The sequence below is a fragment of the Nelumbo nucifera genome, chromosome 1 (genome assembly GCF_055504915.1).
Source record: "Nelumbo nucifera cultivar China Antique chromosome 1, China Antique-T2T, whole genome shotgun sequence".
In the NCBI taxonomy this organism is placed as follows: Eukaryota; Viridiplantae; Streptophyta; class Magnoliopsida; order Proteales; family Nelumbonaceae; genus Nelumbo; species Nelumbo nucifera.
Genome location: NC_142649.1, coordinates 158,694,363 through 158,714,969, shown reverse-complemented (window position 1 = coordinate 158,714,969; position 20,607 = coordinate 158,694,363). Strand labels below are relative to the sequence as shown.

The 20,607-nt window shown below is 45.2% G+C and overlaps 1 protein-coding gene across 4 annotated transcripts; it reads left to right on the top strand.

Annotated features, from left to right (window-relative positions):
• The first annotated feature begins 495 nt into the window (after positions 1 to 495).
• LOC104602849 (GDP-mannose 3,5-epimerase 1-like) lies at positions 496 to 17,074 on the top strand. Of its 4 annotated transcripts, none has more exons than XM_019198665.2 (8): positions 535 to 12,261; positions 14,672 to 14,796; positions 15,074 to 15,487; positions 15,641 to 15,734; positions 15,833 to 15,962; positions 16,057 to 16,178; positions 16,296 to 16,503; positions 16,591 to 17,074. In XM_019198665.2, exons 3-6 carry the CDS (start codon positions 15,078 to 15,080, stop codon positions 16,089 to 16,091), a joined length of 669 nt encoding a protein of 222 aa, XP_019054210.1. In that variant the 5' UTR covers positions 535 to 12,261; positions 14,672 to 14,796; positions 15,074 to 15,077; the 3' UTR covers positions 16,092 to 16,178; positions 16,296 to 16,503; positions 16,591 to 17,074. The 4 variants fall into 4 exon arrangements, with proteins under 4 accessions (XP_088751072.1, XP_088751073.1, XP_019054210.1 ...); XM_088894948.1 differs by having other exon boundaries at positions 539 to 12,261; positions 16,057 to 16,188; XM_088894946.1 differs by lacking the exons at positions 15,641 to 15,734; positions 15,833 to 15,962; positions 16,057 to 16,178; positions 16,296 to 16,503; positions 16,591 to 17,074 and having other exon boundaries at positions 496 to 12,261; positions 15,077 to 15,214.
• The last annotated feature ends 3,533 nt before the right edge of the window (positions 17,075 to 20,607 follow it).

Here is a 20,607-nt window from a genome sequence, read left to right as displayed (position 1 = left end):
AAATAGCTTTGCCATGCACAGCCCGACCTGGCCCAAGTCTCGACCCATGGCACAGCATGGGCCCGCACGGGCCCAAGCCGTAGGCCATGTTGGACTGCCCCCAAATTTTTCATCGAAGAGGGCGACACGGCCCATTTTACACCTCTACCTTAGACTATCTAAGGGTTAGGTCTGAGACCAGTCAAAAAATTAAAAAAAAAATCCTATCTTTTGGGCCCAACACGTATAAAATTGTGGGTTAGATTGATCCGATTTCTGGTTGGGCCCACTAGCTCAAGTTGCAATAACTTTCGAGCTTCATTTCGCTCCATCCACTTTTTCACGGTTGATGTTCAACCACATCAACAAAAGAGAGGCGTGGTTGAGTCATCCACCGCATGAAAAAGTGGATTGGAGCAAATTTCCAAAGTTTCCAAATTTCCAACGTTTCCAAAACAGAGTCGTGGCTGAGTCATCCGTTCCAAAGTTTCCTACTCTAACACAAATTTACCAATATGACATCTATAAAAGTTCGAGTTACAGTCAGTCATCAGTCATCAACGAGAAGAGCAGAGACGAGGCGTACAAATTCACCATGTTTGGGTGACGAACTTCGATGCTGAATTCCATCTTTCTTAACATAGACGCTACTATATTTTCCGAATGTCATCATTGATACAGAGTTTCTTAGCGCTATCTATCCGTACAGCCCCCTCCTTTCTTTCCCTACAATACTCTGAGAAGTAATACCAGTCCCTCAAAGTAAATGTTGATTGTACGAATCTCATTCAAATGGACATCACTCTCACCGACAACCATAGCAGACTCCCCAAGTTTGAAGATCATTACGTGGTTTGGGAGTTCAATTTCAGAGATTTCGATGTCTCCATCGACTTGCAAGCGCCAGAAGCAATACAACTACTCAGGAGCTAGGGAATCGATTTGGAGAAGAGCAGGGAGCACGACATTGATTCAGTGTTGTTTGCACAACGGATGTGCGAGTCTGGGCTTGTTCATTACGACTTGGCTTCTGGGGCTGGTCTTCTATACCATTCATGCTAAGACCCCGCATCAGGTACTCGGTATCTAGTGCGACCCAGATGGGTATGTTTCCAATGAGCCTACTGATGGAGGGTGATTCGGCCCGACCTCATAATAACGGGACACGTGGACATGACCCGATGTAAGTGACAACTTAGCGTAACGAGTTCGGTACAACTTAGCCTGATAGCTCGCCCGAAGTGCCAGCTCGCGGCAAGATGATACTTCGATGACCCGAGCTAGAACTCTCCCAAGTAGGGAGCATCCCAAGCTGAAGACACCTCGGGATGAGCTTGTCAGCCCCCTAACTGGGATCAGCTCGCTCCCTCCCAAACTTAGGCTACTTAAGAGATTCGCCTCGAAAAAACACCTCGGCGCATCACCAGTAGTTTGGTGTAAGGTAGCCCGCGGAAGAGCAGCTCGGCGTATCATAGGAGATTCACCTCCTGACAACCGTACCTGCCAGACTGCACCCATGTCTCTCGCCTGGTGGCGTCGTGCCTGCCATCACTAAAGGTCGTTTCTTGTCTGGCAGGGCCGTACTCTGCAGCGACCACCTTTGCCCGACAGCTCAGCTCAGACAGGTAACGGCCAACCACGCCAAGCCGTTATCTAACAGCAGATCGCTGTAGCAGGGATTCGGAAGTGGTTACACCTGATATGTCAAAAGATTAGTATATAAAGGCCTAGACCCCCAAGAGAGAAGGGATTGACGTGATCCTCACTCTTAGCCCTCTTATTTTCTCTGCAACTCTCTTCTTCTTCTCCCAGCTTCCAACTCGAATACTAACTTAAGCATCAGAGTATTCCCGCTGGGAGAGCTCCCCGGGGATCCTTCTTCTTCCTCACAGGTACCTCATCCATCGCCAACTAGGAGTACAGCCGCCGCCAGCTAGGAATGACCAGATCGCGCACCATCAATTGGCGTCGTCTATGGGAAACGCTTAAAAAAGCCTATCTCACCAAGCAATTTCAGTCAAGTTTCCATGGCTTCCTCCAGCAATGCCGGACGCAATGCTGACCAGAACGCCTCCAGGGGACAACCCCAAACCCCAACGGTATGCATCGGCCAGTTCACCGTACCCCTTTCTACGGCTGGAGTCCCTACTCTGAATGTGCCCCAGATCATGGCGTTGGTAAATGCTCCACTCCCCCCCACAGTAGATGTAACCTTTGCAGAACCGTCCGTTCCCCCGGTGGCTGGACAGAACAGCTGGAAGACCTGATGCACTGCATGCAAGCTATGCAAGCTCAAATGCAACAAGTCCAGCAGCTTCAGCTATACTCGCAACAAATGTTGCACTACGTCCATCAGCAGCAGTACCAGCAGCATTTTCCATCACTACCCCAGAACCAGCAACAAGTTCCTCCTCGATACCCCACTGCACAGCAGGCCAAGCCCCGTCGTCGCAGCGAGCAACCCCCTCGTCGAAGAGAGACCTCCCAAACTCAGAACCCTCTTGGGAGTTTGGCCTCATCCCGCGGAAGGGAAAGACAAGCCACTCCCCCCACCTCACAGCATGTAGTCAGGACGGGGGACTCTCAGCCAGCTAGACCCACATCACCTCGGCCTTCACAGTTCAAGATCTCGCTCGTCAAGAACCAGTTCGAGGTCCTGGCTGCGGATTATAGACAAGGCCCTTCGATTCACAACCATCTGCAGCAGTCCGAGCCCCTCCCTGGGCTTACTGTGCCTGACAACACAGAGGCCAGCAGCACCAATGCAGAGCCAACGAAGAAGCAGCGGAGGCGCCGCCGAGCTCGTCGAGCTACAGCCCAGCGCCTGCCCGAACTCCCCAAAGAAGAGGCGAGCTCGGGAGCGGTGAAAGCCACTCTGCTCCTCTCTGTACCATCTCCTCTGTCTCCCGAACTCCTGGCTGTCCCAATGCCCAAAGACTTCAAGGTACCTCCCCTGGACAAATATGATGGGTCATTCAACCCAAATGATCACGTAGATGCCTTTCAATCGCAAATGCACTTAGTCGGGGCAAGTAAGTCCTGCATGTGTGTAGCCTTCTCCACCACATTCAAGGGAGTAGCTCGCACGTGGTATAGGAACCTCGCACCTGGAACGATCAAGAGTTGGGCACAGTTCGTGTATGTTTTCACCTCCCACTTTGTCTCCAGCAAGAGATGCCCGAGGACCCAAGAAAGCCTCATCGGCATAGTCCAGAAGGAAGGGGAATCCATCCACAGCTACATCAAGAGATTCAATGATGCATGCCTACAGATACCTGACCTAGACCCCACGGTGAGGCTCACAACAGCCAAGAGAGGCATAACGCACAAGGAGTTCAAGGGGCACGTGGTTGTCAACAGACCTAAGGATGTAACTGAATTTCTCAAGCTCGCAGACCAGTTCATCAGAACGGAGGAGGAGATGAACCAGAAGAGCGAGAATACGCCTGAGAAGAGGAAAAGAGAAGGTGAGTCCTCGACCCACGGGGACAACAAGAAGAAGAAAGATCCAACTCGGGGAGGAAGGCCAGATCAGTTTTTCTGAGCTCATCGAGACGAAAGGCCAAACTATACGCCATTGAACGCGAAGCGAGCTGAGATCCTCGTGGCAATCAAGGATGCGCCGTATGTGAAGTGGCCACCCCGGCTGAGAGGAGATCCGAATGTTAGAAATAAAAATTTGTATTGTCATTTTCATAAAGATCATGGTCATAGTATCGAAAACTATACAAACCTCCACGACGAGATAAAAGAGCTCATTCGTCGCGAATATTTGAGAAATTTTGTACAGAACGATAATAAGACAGGACGACAGGGAGAGCAAGGTAGAGATGCTCCCGAGTCCAGCAGCAAAGGCGAGCAGCCGCAGAGGCCGCCCCCTGAAGAGAGGCCAGTTCAGGGAATAATCCACATGATCACCAGCGGATCGATCGCTGTGGGTTGTACCTCAACTACGGCCAGGACCTCGGCTCGCAAGATCGAAAGAGAAGAGCAGAATCCCCCGAAGTGACCGAGGACGAAGGAGCCGATTTTCTTCACCGAAGACGACGCACGCGGAGTCCACTACCCTCACGATGACGTGCTCGTCGTCAAGATAAGAATCAATGATTTCGAGGTGAAGTGTGTCCTTGTCGACTCTGGCAGCTCAGCGGACATCCTCTTCAAAGTTGCATTTGACAAGCTTCAGCTTCAGGAAAGCGACCCCAAGCCTGCGGGCACTCCCTTGGTGGGCTTCAGCGGAGAGGAAGTCAAGTCCTTGGGGAGGATTTTCGTGCCTGTGGAGGTCGGCACCTGGCCTAGCATAGTGAGGCCCAACCATAGTTTTTTAGTAGTCGCAACTCCCTCCCTGTACAACGCCATAATAGGTCGACCCATCACCCATGCTCTCCGAGCGGTGGTCTCCACCTATTATTTGGCCATGAAGTTCCCCACGGACTACAGAGTTGAGGTAGCGCGAGGCGATCAGCTCGAGTCTCGCAAGTGCTATGTTGCTGCCCTCAAGGGAAAAGCCAAGGTGGCAGATGACCCCGAGCTGAAGCGACCTGCGGAGTGGAGCACTATGAAGAACGAGTTGCAACCATAGAAGAGGCGGTTTTTGTGCCTACTTCAACAGAGGACCCAGCTCGGACCCTCCAGATCGGCTCCGTTGAGGAGCCTCTATGATCTCAGCTGGTAAGCTTTCTACTTAAAAATTTAGATGTTTTTGCATGGTCCACGGTAGAGATGCCCGGCATAAACCCCGAAGTCATTACTCACAAGTTGAACACTGATCCTGTAGTTAGGCCCGTTAGACAGAAGAAATGCAACCTATCCCCAGAGCGTTGGAGAGTAGTCGATGAGGAGGTTAGGAAGCTCCTCGCAAGCGACTTCCTCAGGGAGGTCCATTACTCGAGCTGGGTAGCCAACCCCGTTCTGGTAAAAAAGGCTAACGGTAAATGGCGCATGTGCATTGATTATACTGACCTGAACCGAACTTGCCCGAAGGACTGCTTCCCGATTCCCAAAATAGACTATTTGGTGGACGCGACCTCAAGGCATGAGTTGTTGAGCTTCTTGGACGCTTACTCGGGCTACAATCAGATCAGAATGGACCCTGTCGATTAGGAAAAAACGGCCTTCATAACCTCGGCCTATACTGTTACAAGGTCATGCCCTTTGGGCTGAAAAATGCCAGGGCTACTTTTCAAAGACTTGTAAACCGATTGTTTGAGCCACTGATCGGAAAAAAAGTAGAATGTTATGTAGACGACATGGTCATCAAAACTCAGTTTTCACATGACTTAATAAAAGATCTACATTCTGTTTTTGAAATTTTGTGCAAGTTTAACATGAAGCTAAACCCGAACAAGTGCGTTTTCGGTGTCACCTCGGGTAAATTCCTAGGTTATATCGTTAACCGACATGGCATTGAGACCAACCTTGACAAAATTAAGGCCATCTTAGATATGAGACCACCCTGGACATTGAAGGAGGTTCAGAGGTTGAATGGCCGTATAGCCGCTCTGAGCCGCTTCATGTCAAGATTGGCAGATCGTTGCCTGCCTTTCTTTAAGGCAATTAAGAGAAGCAAGGACTTCGAATGGACCGAAGAGTGCCAGCTTGCTTTCGACGAGCTCAAAAGGTACCTCGCTAGCATCCCGATGTTAAACCGACCCGAGGAGGGAGATGTTTTGGAGTTGTACCTCTCCGTGAGTGATGTGGTAGTCAGCTTGGTACTAATAAAAGAAGTAGATCGGGTCCAACGACCCATCTATTATGTTAGCAAAGTGTTGCAGCAAGCAGAGACGAGGTATCCTGAGATCAAAAAGTTGGCGTATGCGCTAGTTGTTGTAGCTCAGAAACTTCAACCATACTTCCAGGCTCATACGATCATCGTCCTCACCAATAAGCCTTTGAGGCAAGTCTTGCTCAAGCCCAAGGTCTCCGGTAGATTGACAAAATGGGCCATCGAACTCAGCAAGTACGACATCCAGTACAAGCAGCGAACTACCATTAAGGCCCAAGCCTTGGCTGACTTTGTCGCAGAATGCACTTTCAGCACCGAGGTTCCTGAGATAGTCGAGCCCGACCACAGCGAGGAAACTCCGACCAGCACGGCTTCTCTCATGGTTAGACCAAAACTAACCTGGGGTGAGGAGCCATGGATCCTCCATGTGGATGGCTCGTCAAATCAGTAGGGTAGCGGGGCTGGAATTGTTTTGTATGGGCCAAGCGGGGTGAAATTGGAGTATGCGCTACGCTTCGAGTTCGCTGCATCCAACAATGAAGCGGAGTACGAGGCGCTGATAGTCGGGCTGACCTTAGCAAGCAAAGTGAAAGCTAAGCATATCGTTATCTACAGCGACTCCCAGCTCGTGGTCAACTAGGTCACTGGCAAATATGAAGCTCGCGAGCCAACCACGGTCGCCTACTTAGCCAAAGTCAGAGAGGCCTGCTCAACTTCCTGTCCTACTTCATCAAGCAAATCCCGAGATCCGAGAACGTTGAGGCTGATGCCCTATCCCGATTAGCCAGCACAAGCGACAATACCATGAGAACCGTGTACATAGAGAACTTGCCTCGGCCTAAAATTCTTAGGGGGGAAGAGGAGGTCGCTCCTGTCGTACAAGCAGAGCCGAGCTGTATTGACCCACTCGCGAGCTACTTGCTACACGAGACCCTCCCTGCACATCAGAATGCTGCCAGAAGGGTAGAGCGCCAGGCAGCCAATTACGTCATAATAGACGGATGGTTGTACCGAAGATCTTACACGCTCCCTTATCTGTGCTGCTTACGACCCTCTGAAGCCGAGCTCGTGCTCCGCGACACTCATGAGGGCTTGTGTGGCGGACACTTGGGGGGCAGGGCCCTTGCCCAGAAGGCACTACGACAAGGATATTATTGGCCAACGATGAAGGTGGATGTGATTGAGTTTATCAGAAGGTGTGACAAGTGTCAAAAGCACGCCAACATCCACCACCAGCCCGCTGCCAACCTAAAGTACCTCACCAGCCCATGGCCCTTCGCACAGTGGGGGATCGATATACTCAGACCGTTTCCACCAGCGACAAGATAGAGGAGGTTCTTAGTGGTAGCAATTGATTATTTCACTAAGTGGGTGGAGGTCGAACCTCTCGCAACGATCACAGCGCGAAGTGTGCAGAACTTCTTCTGGAAGAATATAGTTTTCTGTTTTGGATTACCCCGAGTGCTCATCTCTAACAACGGCAAACAATTCGAGGACATCAAATTCCATAACTGGTGTGAAGACATGGGGATACAACAAAATTTCACCTCGGTGGCACACCCTCAAGCAAACGGTCAAGCGGAGGTCACAAACAGAGACATTCTCTATGGACTGAAGGCACGTCTAGCCCGAGCTAAGGGACTGTGGGTAGACGAGCTGCCCAGCGTACTATGGGCTTACCGAACCACTGTAAAGGCCGCGATGGGTGAAACTCCCTTCAACCTCACTTACGGGATAGAGGTAGTCATCCCAGCTGATATCGAGGTCCCTGCACTACACTTGGAAGCATATGACGACGAAGCAAACAAGGATGAGCTACGCACCAACCTTGACCTACTTGATGAGGTACGGGACCTCTTATACATTAGGACCGCGACCTACCAGCAGAGAGTAGCTCAGTACTATAACGCCAGGGTCAAGAAGCGGAACCTCCGCGTCGGAGACCTGGTTCATCGTAAAGTCATGGTACCTGAGCCCGGTGTTGGTAAGCTCCGGCCAAATTGGGAAGGACCCTACCTGGTAAAGCGGGTGCTTGGGGGGGAAGGAACGCATGAGCTCGAAACCCTAGAAGGCAAACAGGTACCTCGGGCATGGAATATTGTCAACCTAAGGCAATATTACCTGTAGTGATCAAGAGAGTGGACTACAAGTCGCTCTCCCAGCCTGAGGGCTAAAACGCCAAGCTAACAAAAGACCTCGGCATCCAGTCGCCTCTTCGGCTTGGGCAAACTCCAGAAGAGAGTGGACTACAAGTCTTTCTCCCAGCCTAAGGGCTAAAACGCCGAGCTAACAAAAGACCTCAGCACCTAGTCACCTCTTCGGCATGGGCGAACTCCAGAAGTGAGTGGACCACGAGTCGCTCCTCGAGCCTAAGGGCCAAAATGTCGAGCTAATAAAAGAACCTCGGCACCATACGAGACCCAATCGCCTCCTCGGCCTGGACGAACTTCAGAAGAGAGTGGACTATGAGTCGCTCCCCTAGCCTAAGGGCTAAAACGCCGAGCTAACAAAAGACCTCGGCACCACCAAAGACCTAGTCGCCAGTTCGACATAGGCAAAGTACTCTAAAAATGCCTAAGGAATAGGCAGCTCGGGTATGAGCACCTATGATAGCTCGGGCATACCAGGCAGTTCGACATAGGCGAGGTAACCAGTGCACAGACAGGTCGGGCATACACCCTACAATGTCGCTCACTTCGGCGTACACCTTGTGAAGTTTCCTCTAAGCACTAAGTGATAGTTCGGGGTAACAGCTAAGGAACCCCTACTTCGGCCATCTAGCTCGATAGTTCAACAGTTTGGAAAAAATCACCATGGCCAGAAGATCAATTGCACAACACTTAACAAAAAATGTATTTCATTATAAAGAGTTCATTACAAAGGGGGGAAAGGAAAAAAAGAAGCTGAGCTCGCAGGCTCACAATACAAAAACTACTTGGGGCACTCGTTGCTCTTGCCCGAAGCCTCGGCGGAGGAGCCAACCTTGTCATCGGCATTGGTCTCTGCAATGACATCACCGCCGCTCTCCACTTCCGAGTCCGAGTCTTCAGCAGCTTCAAGGGCTACCTCCTTTGTGATTCGCGAGGTATTGATGGCACTCACATCGAGCTACGGGAATTCGCACTTGATCAGCCACCTACTAAGCTTGAAGCCTTTGCGATAGCCCTCCGCCCCAGCCTCGACCAGCTCTCCCTCGAACTCCTCCAAGCTCTTATAATCTTGGACGGCCTTGACCATGGCCTCCTCCATGGCGTTAAGTAGAATCTCAGTTCGCTCCTTGTTGTCGGCCTCGAGGTTCTCTACCTGGCGCTTCAGAGCCCCTTTGTCTGTCTCAAGGTTTTCCACCTTGCGCAGCAGGTCTTCCTTCTCCGACATCAGCGACTTGATTAACTCTTTCTGAGCTAGAGCATCGCTCTCCAGCCGATGAATCTGGCTGCAAGCTAATTTCAGCTCAGTATGGGCCTCATGGGACGAGCTCTCGACGGTCAGAGCCCGCTTCAAGTGCGCCTCGGATTGGAGAGTCAGGGAGTGCATGACGTTGTTCACCTGCCAAGAGTGCCAGTTAGCACCAGTAAGGCTACAAATGCAGAAACTGAAGTTTAAATAAGACTTACCACCATGCAGTGGGTAGCTGCTCGAGCTCCGAGCTGAGCAGGCGTTAGTTCGGCTCAGCTGGAGACTTCCTCGGTGCACGCAGCCCCTTTGCTCTTGCGAAGGCTGTATTGCGGGTTCAAAATACTCTGGGCTGATCCCCCGCTCCCCGAAGTAGTAACGGCAGTCTCAGGAGCAGGATCCGCAATTGTCTCAAGCTCCTGAGGTAGGGCCTTCTCCGGTTCCTCTAAGTCAATCACTGGAGTAATAGAGAGTTGTTTAGGCTCGGGAGTAGGAGCCCGAGGAGACTCGACGCGAGCTCTTTTGACAGCCCGCTTCTTCTTCCCCTTCATTTTCCCGAAGAGTTTGTCCGCGCTGAGCCGTTCCATGGGGCCTGCAACAAAGCTCAACGTTAGTGACGCTATCAAAAAGAGATGGCAACTATTAAGATAAGATACTAACTCTAGACCAAAGCGACCTACCAGGGATCAAGCCGGCTTCTATGAGCTTGTCCTCGGTGATATAGTCCTTGTAGTCGAACCCGAGCTCCGCCCAAGATTGGAGCATCTCTCTTGTTTTCAGGTCCAGCCTAATACTGGAGTCCAGAACAGCCGCCCTCCAATGAGTAGGAAAGGGCCATCCCGTGGAATTGCGGACTACGAAATAATCTCGTTTCCAGGCCGAAATTTTACTAGGAAGCTTGTGCAACAACTTATAGCCCGGGCGAGGGGACAGGTAGTAGGCCCGCCAATGCTCGGGGAGAACGCTAGAGGCATTCTTCTTTATGGACAGGATAGAGGAGAAATTTCGAGATCAAGGGGGAGGGCGTAGTCGAAGCAGAGGGAAATTGTCCCGACTACATTCCGAATGGAGTTTGGGTGAAGTTGGTCTATGGTGACGTTGAAAAACTTTAAGACCTCTATGATCAGAGGATGTAGAGGAAGACGGAGCCCAGCCGCGAGCTGCTCTCCGAAAATCAAGATCTCATCGTGACCGTGTTCCCAAGGGAAGTTACCCGCGAGGAGATTATAGGTATACTCCCTCGGAAGATTATACTGATGGATCAAGGCCCTAAGTCTCTCTATGGTCATAGTTGAGGGACCGAACTTATCCGGTACCCGAACTCGAGGAGAGGTAGACGCTGGGTTATCCGAGGCCTCCCGCGCCTCGTAGGTTGACTAGGCCTTAGAGGCACCTACTTGAGTCGAGGTACCCACCTTGGGCTCATCTAGGAGACTATCAAAACTATGGCCTGACATAACTACGAACTGAAACAAACTGAAAAAGAAGCTAGGGAAACTCACCAAAGGAAAGCGACCGAACTAGGAAGCTGACGAGCTGGAGAACCCGAGCTGAGGAATTTAGGCGCGACCTCAGGGTGAACGCTAGTGAACTTATGGCAAAGAAAATGACTCGGGTCCCCCCCTATTTATAGCCGCTATATCCGAGAATCAACGGTCAAGATCATGACGATCCAACGGCTCTCAAGGAAACCAGCTATGCGACTCTCGAGGTGAAATCAGTTTAGCGCGTTTTTTGACGTCCGCGGAGCCTATAGATCGCGTGACATCCGTGCGTGAACTGTATGCAAGCTGGGTTATCCTTGATTGAGCCCAGGAGCGAACTGGTCCGACCAGCGAACTATCTGACTAAGCGACCTGGACTTCGAGCCAAATCCATCAGTCACGTCGTGAACTCCCACATCGGGTCAGGACCCCTAGCCTGGAGAGTGGGGGGCAATTGATGAAGGGTGATTCGGCCCGATCTCATAATAAGGGGACACGTGGACATGACCTGACGTAAGTGACAACTCAGCATAACAAGCTCGGTACAACTTAGCTTGATAGCTCACCCGAAGTGGCAGCTTGCGGCAAGATGATACTCCGACGACCCGAGCTATGACTCTCCCAAGTAGGGAGCATCCTGAGCTGAAGACACCTCGGAATGAGCTTGTCAGCCCCCTAACTGGGATCAGCTCGCTCCCGCCCAAACTTAGGCTACTTAAGAAATCCGCCTCGGAAAAACACCTCAGCACATCACCAGTAGCTCGGTGTAAGGTAGCCCACGGCAGAGCAACTCGGCGTATCATAAGAGATTCGCGCCTGACAACCGTACCTACCAGACTGCACCCACGTCTCTCGCCTGGCGGCATCGTGGTTTCCATCACTGAAGGTCGTTTCTTGTATGGAAGGGCCGTACTCTGCAGCGACCACCTTTGCCCGACAGCTCAGCTCTGACAGGTAACGGCCAGCCACGCCAAGCCGTTATCTGACAGCAGATCGCCGCAACAGGGATTCGGAGGCAGTTACACCTGATATGTCAGAAGGTTAGTATATAAGGGCCCAGCTAGGAGCACAGACGCCACCGGGAGAGCTCCCCGGGGATCCTTCTTCTTCCTTACAGGTACCTCGTCCGTCGCCAGATAGGAGCATAGCCGCCGCCAGCTAGGAGTGACCAGATCGCACACCATCAGCTACAGTTTTTCTTATCTGATAAAGATATTGAGCCATGGGAAACCACTGCCGGAGATGATAAACGATTTTCTTGATGTGATGAATCGTGTATTCGGGGCAGTTTTTTATGTGAAGCACATGATGAAGTCGTGTCATGGGTTGTATGGAGGGCTAGAACGAGTTGCGGAGGCGCTTGGCGTGGTTAGATTAGTGGGGTAGGCTCACTGTTGTGGGTTTGATAGCCTTCTCACATGGCAGGTTTTTGAGAAGTTATGCAAGTGTTTTGGCAAGGATGACTGGTCGTCGGAGGTGATGGGAATTATTACTGGGTTGGAGTGCCATGCATTGAACAGGAGATTGCAGTTGTACGCCAAGACCAATAGAGTCTGCAGCTGCATTCATCCAATTCAGAAGGGCTTAGTATGGCATCCTGTTGTCACCGTCATCTATCCTCTTTGTCCCCAGAACACTACTTCTGTTCAGTGTGTTGCTGCAACCATGTAGACTTACTAGGTAGTTGAATATGTACGGTTCAAATTAATATACTTGTGTTTTAGAATTTTTTCTCTCTGATGTATTATTCTGTATTGTTATTGCATTAATTTACTTCTCTCTCTTTAATTTTCTTGTGTGTAATTCTCTTCTCTGATGTATTCTATACTGGTGAGTAATTAAATGTCTAACTTGGGCTTGGTTCCTTTTGTCTTTCTAATACTTCAAGTTGATCCAATTTGGAAATCACTGCAAGTAGAGCTGTTCATAAGAAGACCCAAACCGACCAACCCGGTTCGATCCAACCCGAGTCAGCCGGGTTTTTTAGTGTCGGTCGGTTTCGGGTTACTAAAAAGCATAAACCGGTCGGTTGGTTCGGTTTTGGTTTCCACACATGAAAACCGAAACCAAACTGACCCAAACTGATTTAGTTCCTAGTTAGTACTTAGTAGTTAGTACCTAACTTAGTTTCTACTTTCTAGTTACTTATAATTTCTACTTTCTAGTCTTCTCTTTGGGAATGCCATTAATGCCATTAATAGTTTCTTGCATTTTTTTGGAAGGTTTAAAGAAATGATCCTACTCTCTAAGGTCCTTTATACCAAATAGGTAATTACAATTAGGTGTCTTTTTTACATAGATTAGAAGCCTTCTTAAAAATTCCAAATTTCAGTCTTTTTTTTCTAACACAATTTGACTTTTTCTTTTCTTGGTAACTTCTAACTTGGTCCGCCCTTACTCCCTTAGCCCCTCAACTCAAGCACTCAAACCGACCAGGTTGGTTTTGCCTAACACAGGGTCGGTTTTGGTTTCATTTTCAGGCAACCCGACCAGGTTGGGTCAGTTGGAAAAACAGCAGTAAACCAACCCAACCCGACCCGTGAACAACCCTAACTGCAAGTCCCTAAGTGGGTTTTTATTGAATTTCTGTTGGTCGGCTTGTGTTCAAATTTCTGATGGTTGGATAAGTGAATTGTCTTTCCTTTTTTTTTGTATTTATTATGCTTATTTTATGAAAATGGCTTGCTCCTTGATAATTCAAATATCAGTATGTTTTATATTTTTCTGGTTTGTTGATTCTAGTACTCCCTTGGCTTAGCTGACTTGCTGGTTAATGTGTTGACGCTTCATGAAGATTCAGGATCTGCTACCCAATCTGTACCCACATAGCACCACCACCATGTATTGGGGAGATGAATGACAAGGGAGATATTCCCAATGCGCAATTGTCATGTCTCGTGGGTAGCAGATCCGAGCTCCTTCCTGAATTCAATGTCATGTTGGTGAATCCCAGTACTGCTATTTTGTATGCTCCAGTTTGTTCAATTATCAATATTTAAGTATGTAGTGTATTATGTATATACCCTGGTAATTGCTATGAAATTTGAATCTTAGTCTCTGGCAATATCAACTTTTTCACAAATATTATAGGTTATTAGATAGGTTGCCTAGAGGATGGATGAAGGAAAGTAACACAAACCAAAGACATGGAATAAATGTGGTTGATAAGAGTCTTAAGACTTAAGAGCACAAAAGCATGAAACATAAAAAAAAAAAAAAAAAAAAAAATGCTGAAGGCATGGCATACTACTTAGCCTCAACAATATAAATATAGAGGAGCCAGTTGTGTGAGAACAAGTTTTACAACTTGTGCAATTAGCATTCCTTATGTTGTGGTGGAGAAATAAGAAGAGACATTACTAAACTATAATCAACTAATGACAATTGAATGAGATTATACAGTGCCTAATGTTTTCCTTGTGAAATGTTCCAACTAGAATCAAATGGAAGTTGTACTAATTTCATCTTTAGGAGAGAGTGAGGCACAATTATCTCTTAGTGTTTGTACCAAACTATTTTCTTTTTTTTGGATCATGAAAAATTTTGAATCTGGAACTATGTGAAGAATTAGAATGTAGATATCAAAAATATGGATTTAGGAATTTGTATACCAATACTTATAAGATACTGAGGAAATATCTAAGGGTAGTTTCTATATTTTTGTGGATTCTTTCGGATATCATACTATTCCAATGGATGTTGTTCTGTATGATTCTTAGAACTCAATGATGCTTGAATGTCTATCGATGGTTTTATGACTACTGTCTAATTGAAGGAGATTCATAACACAACTCATCTGTCTCTGCTTGTCTGCATAAGGTATTTAGATACTTATATCTCAACATTCCTTAAAGTTTTAATCCATATGCACTTTGCATGTACTTAAGCTGCATGATGATTTAGGTCTAGTTTCAGGATTATGCTGCATGTGTCTTGATGTAGGTGTGACTGATATTTTGATCAATTAGAAGAATTGTCCAAGACCTTCCTGTGAAAACAGAGAATATTTGTAGGAATTTGACAAAGTATTTCTGGAAGCAGTCCTTGAAACTATTCTGATTATCAATGTAATTTTGTGGAACATGTACAGATAGTCAAGCCTGTTTTGATTCTCAGTTCAAGCAAGCACCGATCTCTGTTCGTTCGAGCAAGAGATTGGGTGGATGAGGTTGCATTTTGGTATTTTGTTCGTACAAATTATCTGTATCTCTAGAGGTGTGTTTCTTTCTCTTCTTCAGATTATATGGATAGTTGGTACTCTATTGACCTTTACAAGGTATTCATTTGGTTCAGCTATTTTTTCCCTCTGCGTTTGCATCATAGCTTTGCTTATTTTTCTTTGTTTTACATTTTTTAGTTGTGGCTGGTTATGGTGATGATGGTAAGACTAGGAGATACTTTAACATTGCTTGTTTTGTTCTCTCTTTATCAAGGGTTGCAGATTGTATCCGTGGTTTTCCTTTTCATTTTTTGTCTGAACTATTGAGTGCAGCAGAATGGGGAGTGTTTATGGATCCACCTACAGGGCATACACATATGAGAATCTGGAGAGGGAGCCATTTTGGCCACAGGAGAAGCTCCGAATTTCCATTACTAGAGCTGGTGGGTTTATTGCTTCCCACATTGCCAGGAGGTTGAAGAGTGAAGGCCATTACACCATTGCTTTTGACTGGAAGAAAAATGAACACATGACAGAAGATATGTTCTGTCATGATTTCCACCTTGTTGATCTCAGGGTGATAGATGACTGCTTAAAGGTTACAACTAGGGTTGATCACGTTCTTGATCTTGCTGCTGACATGGGAGGGATGGGCTTCATTCAGTCTAACCATTCAGTTATTATGTACAACAACATAATGATCAGTTTCAACATGCTTGAGGCTGCAAGAATCAACAGAGTTAAAAGGTTTGTTAACCTGGAAGTAACACTTGACTGCATCATGTTTGCACTTCCTGTTTGGGAACTGGATTCTGGATTCTGGATATTGTTACTATGTTACCAATTGATGCAGTTTTTGTCTGAATGTCTTAATATTGAATTGTATGTTGGGTTTTGTAGGTTCTTCTATGCTTCTAGTGCTTGCATCTACCCTGAATTTAAGCAGTTGGAAACTAATGTGAGCTTGAAGGAGTCTGATGCCTGGCCTGCAGAGGTTTGCTGTCCATAATTAATTCAAAGAAGTTGGATTTATTTCTATTGATTTCATCTTACTGACTATTTGTGGGGTTTAATCTTTTTATTTTCTTGTAGCCTCAAGATGCTTATGGCTTAAAGAAACTTGCAACAGAAGAGTTGTGCAAACATTACACAAAGGACTTTGGAATTGAGTGCCAAATTGGACAGTTCCATAACATATATGGCCCCTTTGGAACATGGAAAGGTTAGCTTAAACATGCAGGGGTTCATATTTATTGGGTATATTTGTTTCATTGGCCATGTGTTGATATATGCTGCATTGCTTTCACCGATTGTAGGTGGGAGGGAGAAGGTCCCTGCTGTTTTCTGTTGAAAGGTCATTACACCACTGATAAGTTTGAGATGTGGGGAGATGGACTTCAGACACGATCTTTCACCTTCATTGATGAATGTGTAGAAGGTGTTCTAGGGTTATTACTAAACTGAATATCTGTCTCACTGTTATCTTTTCAAGCTCTAGTCTTATAATTTTTTCTTTGCACTCTTATTAATTGCATTAACTTTTACATGTATTTAGATTGACAAAGTCAGATTTCCGGGAGCCTGTGAATATTGGGAGTGATGAAATGGTTAGCATGAATGAAATGGCAGAAATTGTCCTCAGCTTTGAGAACAAGATTATTCCAATCCATCACATTCCTGGCCCAGAGGGTGTGCGGGGATGCAATTCAGACAATACTCTGATTAAGGAGAAACTTGACTGGGCTCCAACTATGAGATTGAAGGTAAGTGCAAGGAGATTTTTTACCGACTTTTTCAGTCTTTGACATGCTTAATGATCTTGGGCATTCCTATCTTTGTATTTTTTGCAGGATGATGGGCTGAGAATCACTTACTTTTGGATCAAGAAGTAGATTGAGAAGGAGAAGGCTCAGGGTGTCGATGTGGCTGTTTATGGGTCATCCAATGTGGTTGCTAAGCAAGCACCTGTTCAACTTGACTCACTACGTGCAGCTGATGGTAAAGAATGAAGTTGGTGAATCCAATCAACATCTATGGTTGCACTAAAAGGCCTAGTATTATGTTCAATAAATCAATACCACCTTATCATGTTGGCAGCGATGAACTAGGTACGGATAGTAGTAATAATTCATGATGCAGGTCAGGCGTTTGGTCCTTTTCATTTTTATAATTACCATTTTGGTGTATGAAAGGAATGTTTTATTCTCATGTATTACTCTAGATTTTGAGAGTGGGTCTCTGTTCTTGAATGATACAATAAGTAATCTCAGGAATGTAAGCTTCCTATTTTATGTGTAAATGAATGGATAATATGGTACCATCTCTCTTGTAATTTGTTCTTTTAATTGGGTGAATTCTTTGTGCAAGTCACTGTTATGAAGTTTGGTTAAATGATGGCTGCCAATGTAATCAATGGCAATCTTCTATGTTCTTGAAAAGGTCGACTGAGATCAAAGAGCTAGGAAGTCTGTAGAATCAGTAGAGACAGAAGCCTCTTGGGTATTCTTATGTGGTCCCTTACCATAGACGGATATTTCAGATCAGGTAGACTTGTATGGGAGCTGGTCGAACTGGATACCCAATTCCCCATGTAACATAAAGATTAATTTTAGACATGCCCTTATTTTTTTTGGGTGACCATGCTCACATGGTGACTTGCGACTCTTGAAGACACAATGTAACTTGCAGCAGTAACAGACATGTAATATACTAGGATCATCCCATCCTACTCATTTTCTTTTTCTATTGATATATACAAGATTATGAAGGTACTATAGCTTTATAAAATATAGTGAGCATAGCTAGAACTAGAAGTATAGATGATGCCTTGCATGAAAACTAAGTCCTGAATGACAGCATACTTCGTAAAGTCTGTTATTGTCTATGGCATGTATGACAAACCTAACTATTTTCAGTCACTGGTTTACTAATCATAACAATGGTTTCCTTGATAAAAGCAAAAGGAAAGGAACATCCAATGGAAGTTCTTGTGGTTCATGTCTAGGATGCTAACTATTTAGAAGTTGAGTGATGTCACAGTGGTGGGTCACCTCTGTCAATAAAAGTATGGATATTTATTGATTCAAAGCCCGGGAGATTGGCCAAAATAAAAGAGCTCCAAGAGGTAAATCTTTCATTGATGAAACTCTAGAACTTACCCAGATTCTGATGAGTATTGTTTCCCCATACACATGCTTGGTGGTAGCTTCATTGCAAAAGGATCAAAGTACCAATGGGTCAATCACCTAAGTACTTCCATTAATTTTATGAAAGTAAACAGATTAGCTACATAAACATAACAGTATTTAGAGTGGTTGAAAAATATGAATCTATTTATAATTTTAAATATGCATATATAATAAATTGTACACATATTTACATATAAAATATGCTGAATTTTTTACTTCAACATTTTTAAATAAAAATTTATTAAAAACAAATGCATATTTGGCTGACCTTTTGCCATATGATGCTCATTTGGTCTATTTTTTACTATATTTTTGTTCTTTATTTAAAACTGCACAAGAATGTTTCCTGCATTGTATTTATGCTGTACACATATATTTACTGGCTATGGTCCTTGCCCACTAGTCTTAAATTTATCTATTACTATATAAAGTGGATTAATCTCCACTTCTACAAGAGTGCAGGTAGAAAATCTGTTATTACTCTCAAACCTCTTATGTGTATATACATCTGCATGTGCTTTCCTGCTTGATAAATATAAGAGAAATTAATAGAATAAGTAGTTAGTATGAGTTCAGCCACACCAATTTTTCAGGATGAACTTGCTTATATAACTAGAAAATAAACTCATACAATGCATTGGGGTTAGATAGAAATTTGGTTAGGTTTGGATTGCTAAATTTGGGTTTTCACATCAGTTTAGTTCCCTAGGCCAAGGTTCATGTTTAGGGTTGGCCTTTAACCTGATCCAATCCATCTAATTTATACCCCTTTTATGAGAAAAGGTCAAAAAGGGTTTAATGAAATTAAGAAGAAAAGAGGGATCCAATAGGAGAGAGGAGATGAAAAATTTGCTCTTTCTATTATTGCTCATAGTACTTTCTATCATTTGGTTATGAACCATTTGGTTGGTCCATAAGAAACTATCTTTTTTCCTTTTTTGAGTTTTGTTTATATTTTCTACTGAAAATTTTAGGTTTTGTAAATGGGGCAAATACTCTGTAAAGTGGCTTTCAAGTCTCAGAATAAACTTCAACTCACCTTTAAGTTTCATTTTAACTTGGTGAATTGGCAAAAAGATAAAAGAAGGCATGATTGTTTAAAGGGTATGAATGACATAATAGAACATTGAATGAGGCCTAATGGTATACCCCTTGCAATTTAATTAGGTTTAGCTTCAGGTTGCTAATTTTAGTTATATTTTATTCCTAGTGATACAATCCCGCCTACCGCATGTGATGCAGCTTCAACATCTTTTACAAATGCACTAAATGTGTCCATAGATATTTCTTTTAGTGAACCCTGCACTGGTGGAGGTGGTTTTGGGTGCTCATCTGTGAACACCTGCAATGTGAGTAGGTGGCCTAATAAATTTATCAAGCTTCTATTTACTCGTGTTTCACTTTTATTTTTGTTAGGATATACCTTTTAATCAAATTAATGGTTTTGTTAAGTTGTTTTTATAGCAATTTATTTTTCCTTATAATTTTTCCAAGTGGTTAATATCAAGGTGCTTTAGCTATTTCTGAGTCTGCATTGTCAAGTTGGAGGACCCTTCCATAATTAGTTTATTTGATTCGTTTAAATATAGGTCCGCCTTGCAGCTAATAGTCGTGTTTCTAAGGACATTACTGGACCAAGAACCTATTGGAGAAGATGGGGTCACTGTAACTTTGGAGGAGAAGCTCTGAGACGCGTCTGAAGACACTGTCTTTAGAACGTTATTTGCCCCCACTCAGTTTTACTGAGTTTGCTGTTGGGTTACAGGCAAATTCATTCCCATGATACAATAGAGCCTTGGGCGAAAATCTACAACCAGCAAAGTTGAAGAGTCTCCAAAGAAACCTTCTGTGAGACTGTAGCAGACCAGACTGAGAGAGAGAGAGAGTGAATTTTGAAATTGTGTTTTGGAGTCTGATTCATGCTCCTTAAATAATTTGTGAAGAGGTATGAAGAAAAGGTAGGTGCTGGTTTAGAGAAGGCACCTTGAACAGTCGCAATTTCAAACATTGTGACTGTTTAAAAAGTAGTTAACAGTTGGTGACTGTTAACTTTGAGTTGTGCCTCTTGATCACACCCGATCGAATCGTGACCGTTGATCTCATCAACGGTGATCAATGATCATCCACGCACCAAAACCAGAGCCGCCCATCGCGAACCACGCGAAGTGCGAGCAAAGTGCGCCTCTAAAGCACCTCATGGCACCGCACACACGCGTGTGCGTGCGTTGCACGGTATCGAATCCCCATACTCTCCTCTACTAATTCTAAGGAGTGTAAATCAACTCCTATTGAAATACTGAAAACAAAACTAATAATTTTCCAATGTGGGACAAGTTCAAAACTAGGTTTTGTAAGAGAAAAACTGATTTTTTCAATCAAGTGTACAGGTGCAATTTCTCATGTAATTGATCAATCAAACCCACTAGATTTAATCTCTCATGAGATTAAAATCCAACAATCCCCCACATTGATTGATCAATTACATAGTTCTCTCTCAATTCAAACTACTATGACACAATTATGCATACAAAAGGTGTTTATCAACTTAAACCTCTTGTTAGTATAGTTATCTCAGAGCCTTGTCAAAGTTATTGGTGGTAAGGCCTTAAACCAATTACTCTCAAGACAGACCGGAGACACCTATACACACAAAAATGTCCAGTCTCTGCAAGAGTTTCA

Excerpts from the sequence above, each read along its gene's own strand:
- LOC104602849 (XM_088894946.1), top strand. The coding sequence starts at position 2,081 with ATGCATCGGCCAGTTCACCGTACCCCTTTCTACGGCTGGAGTCCCTAC.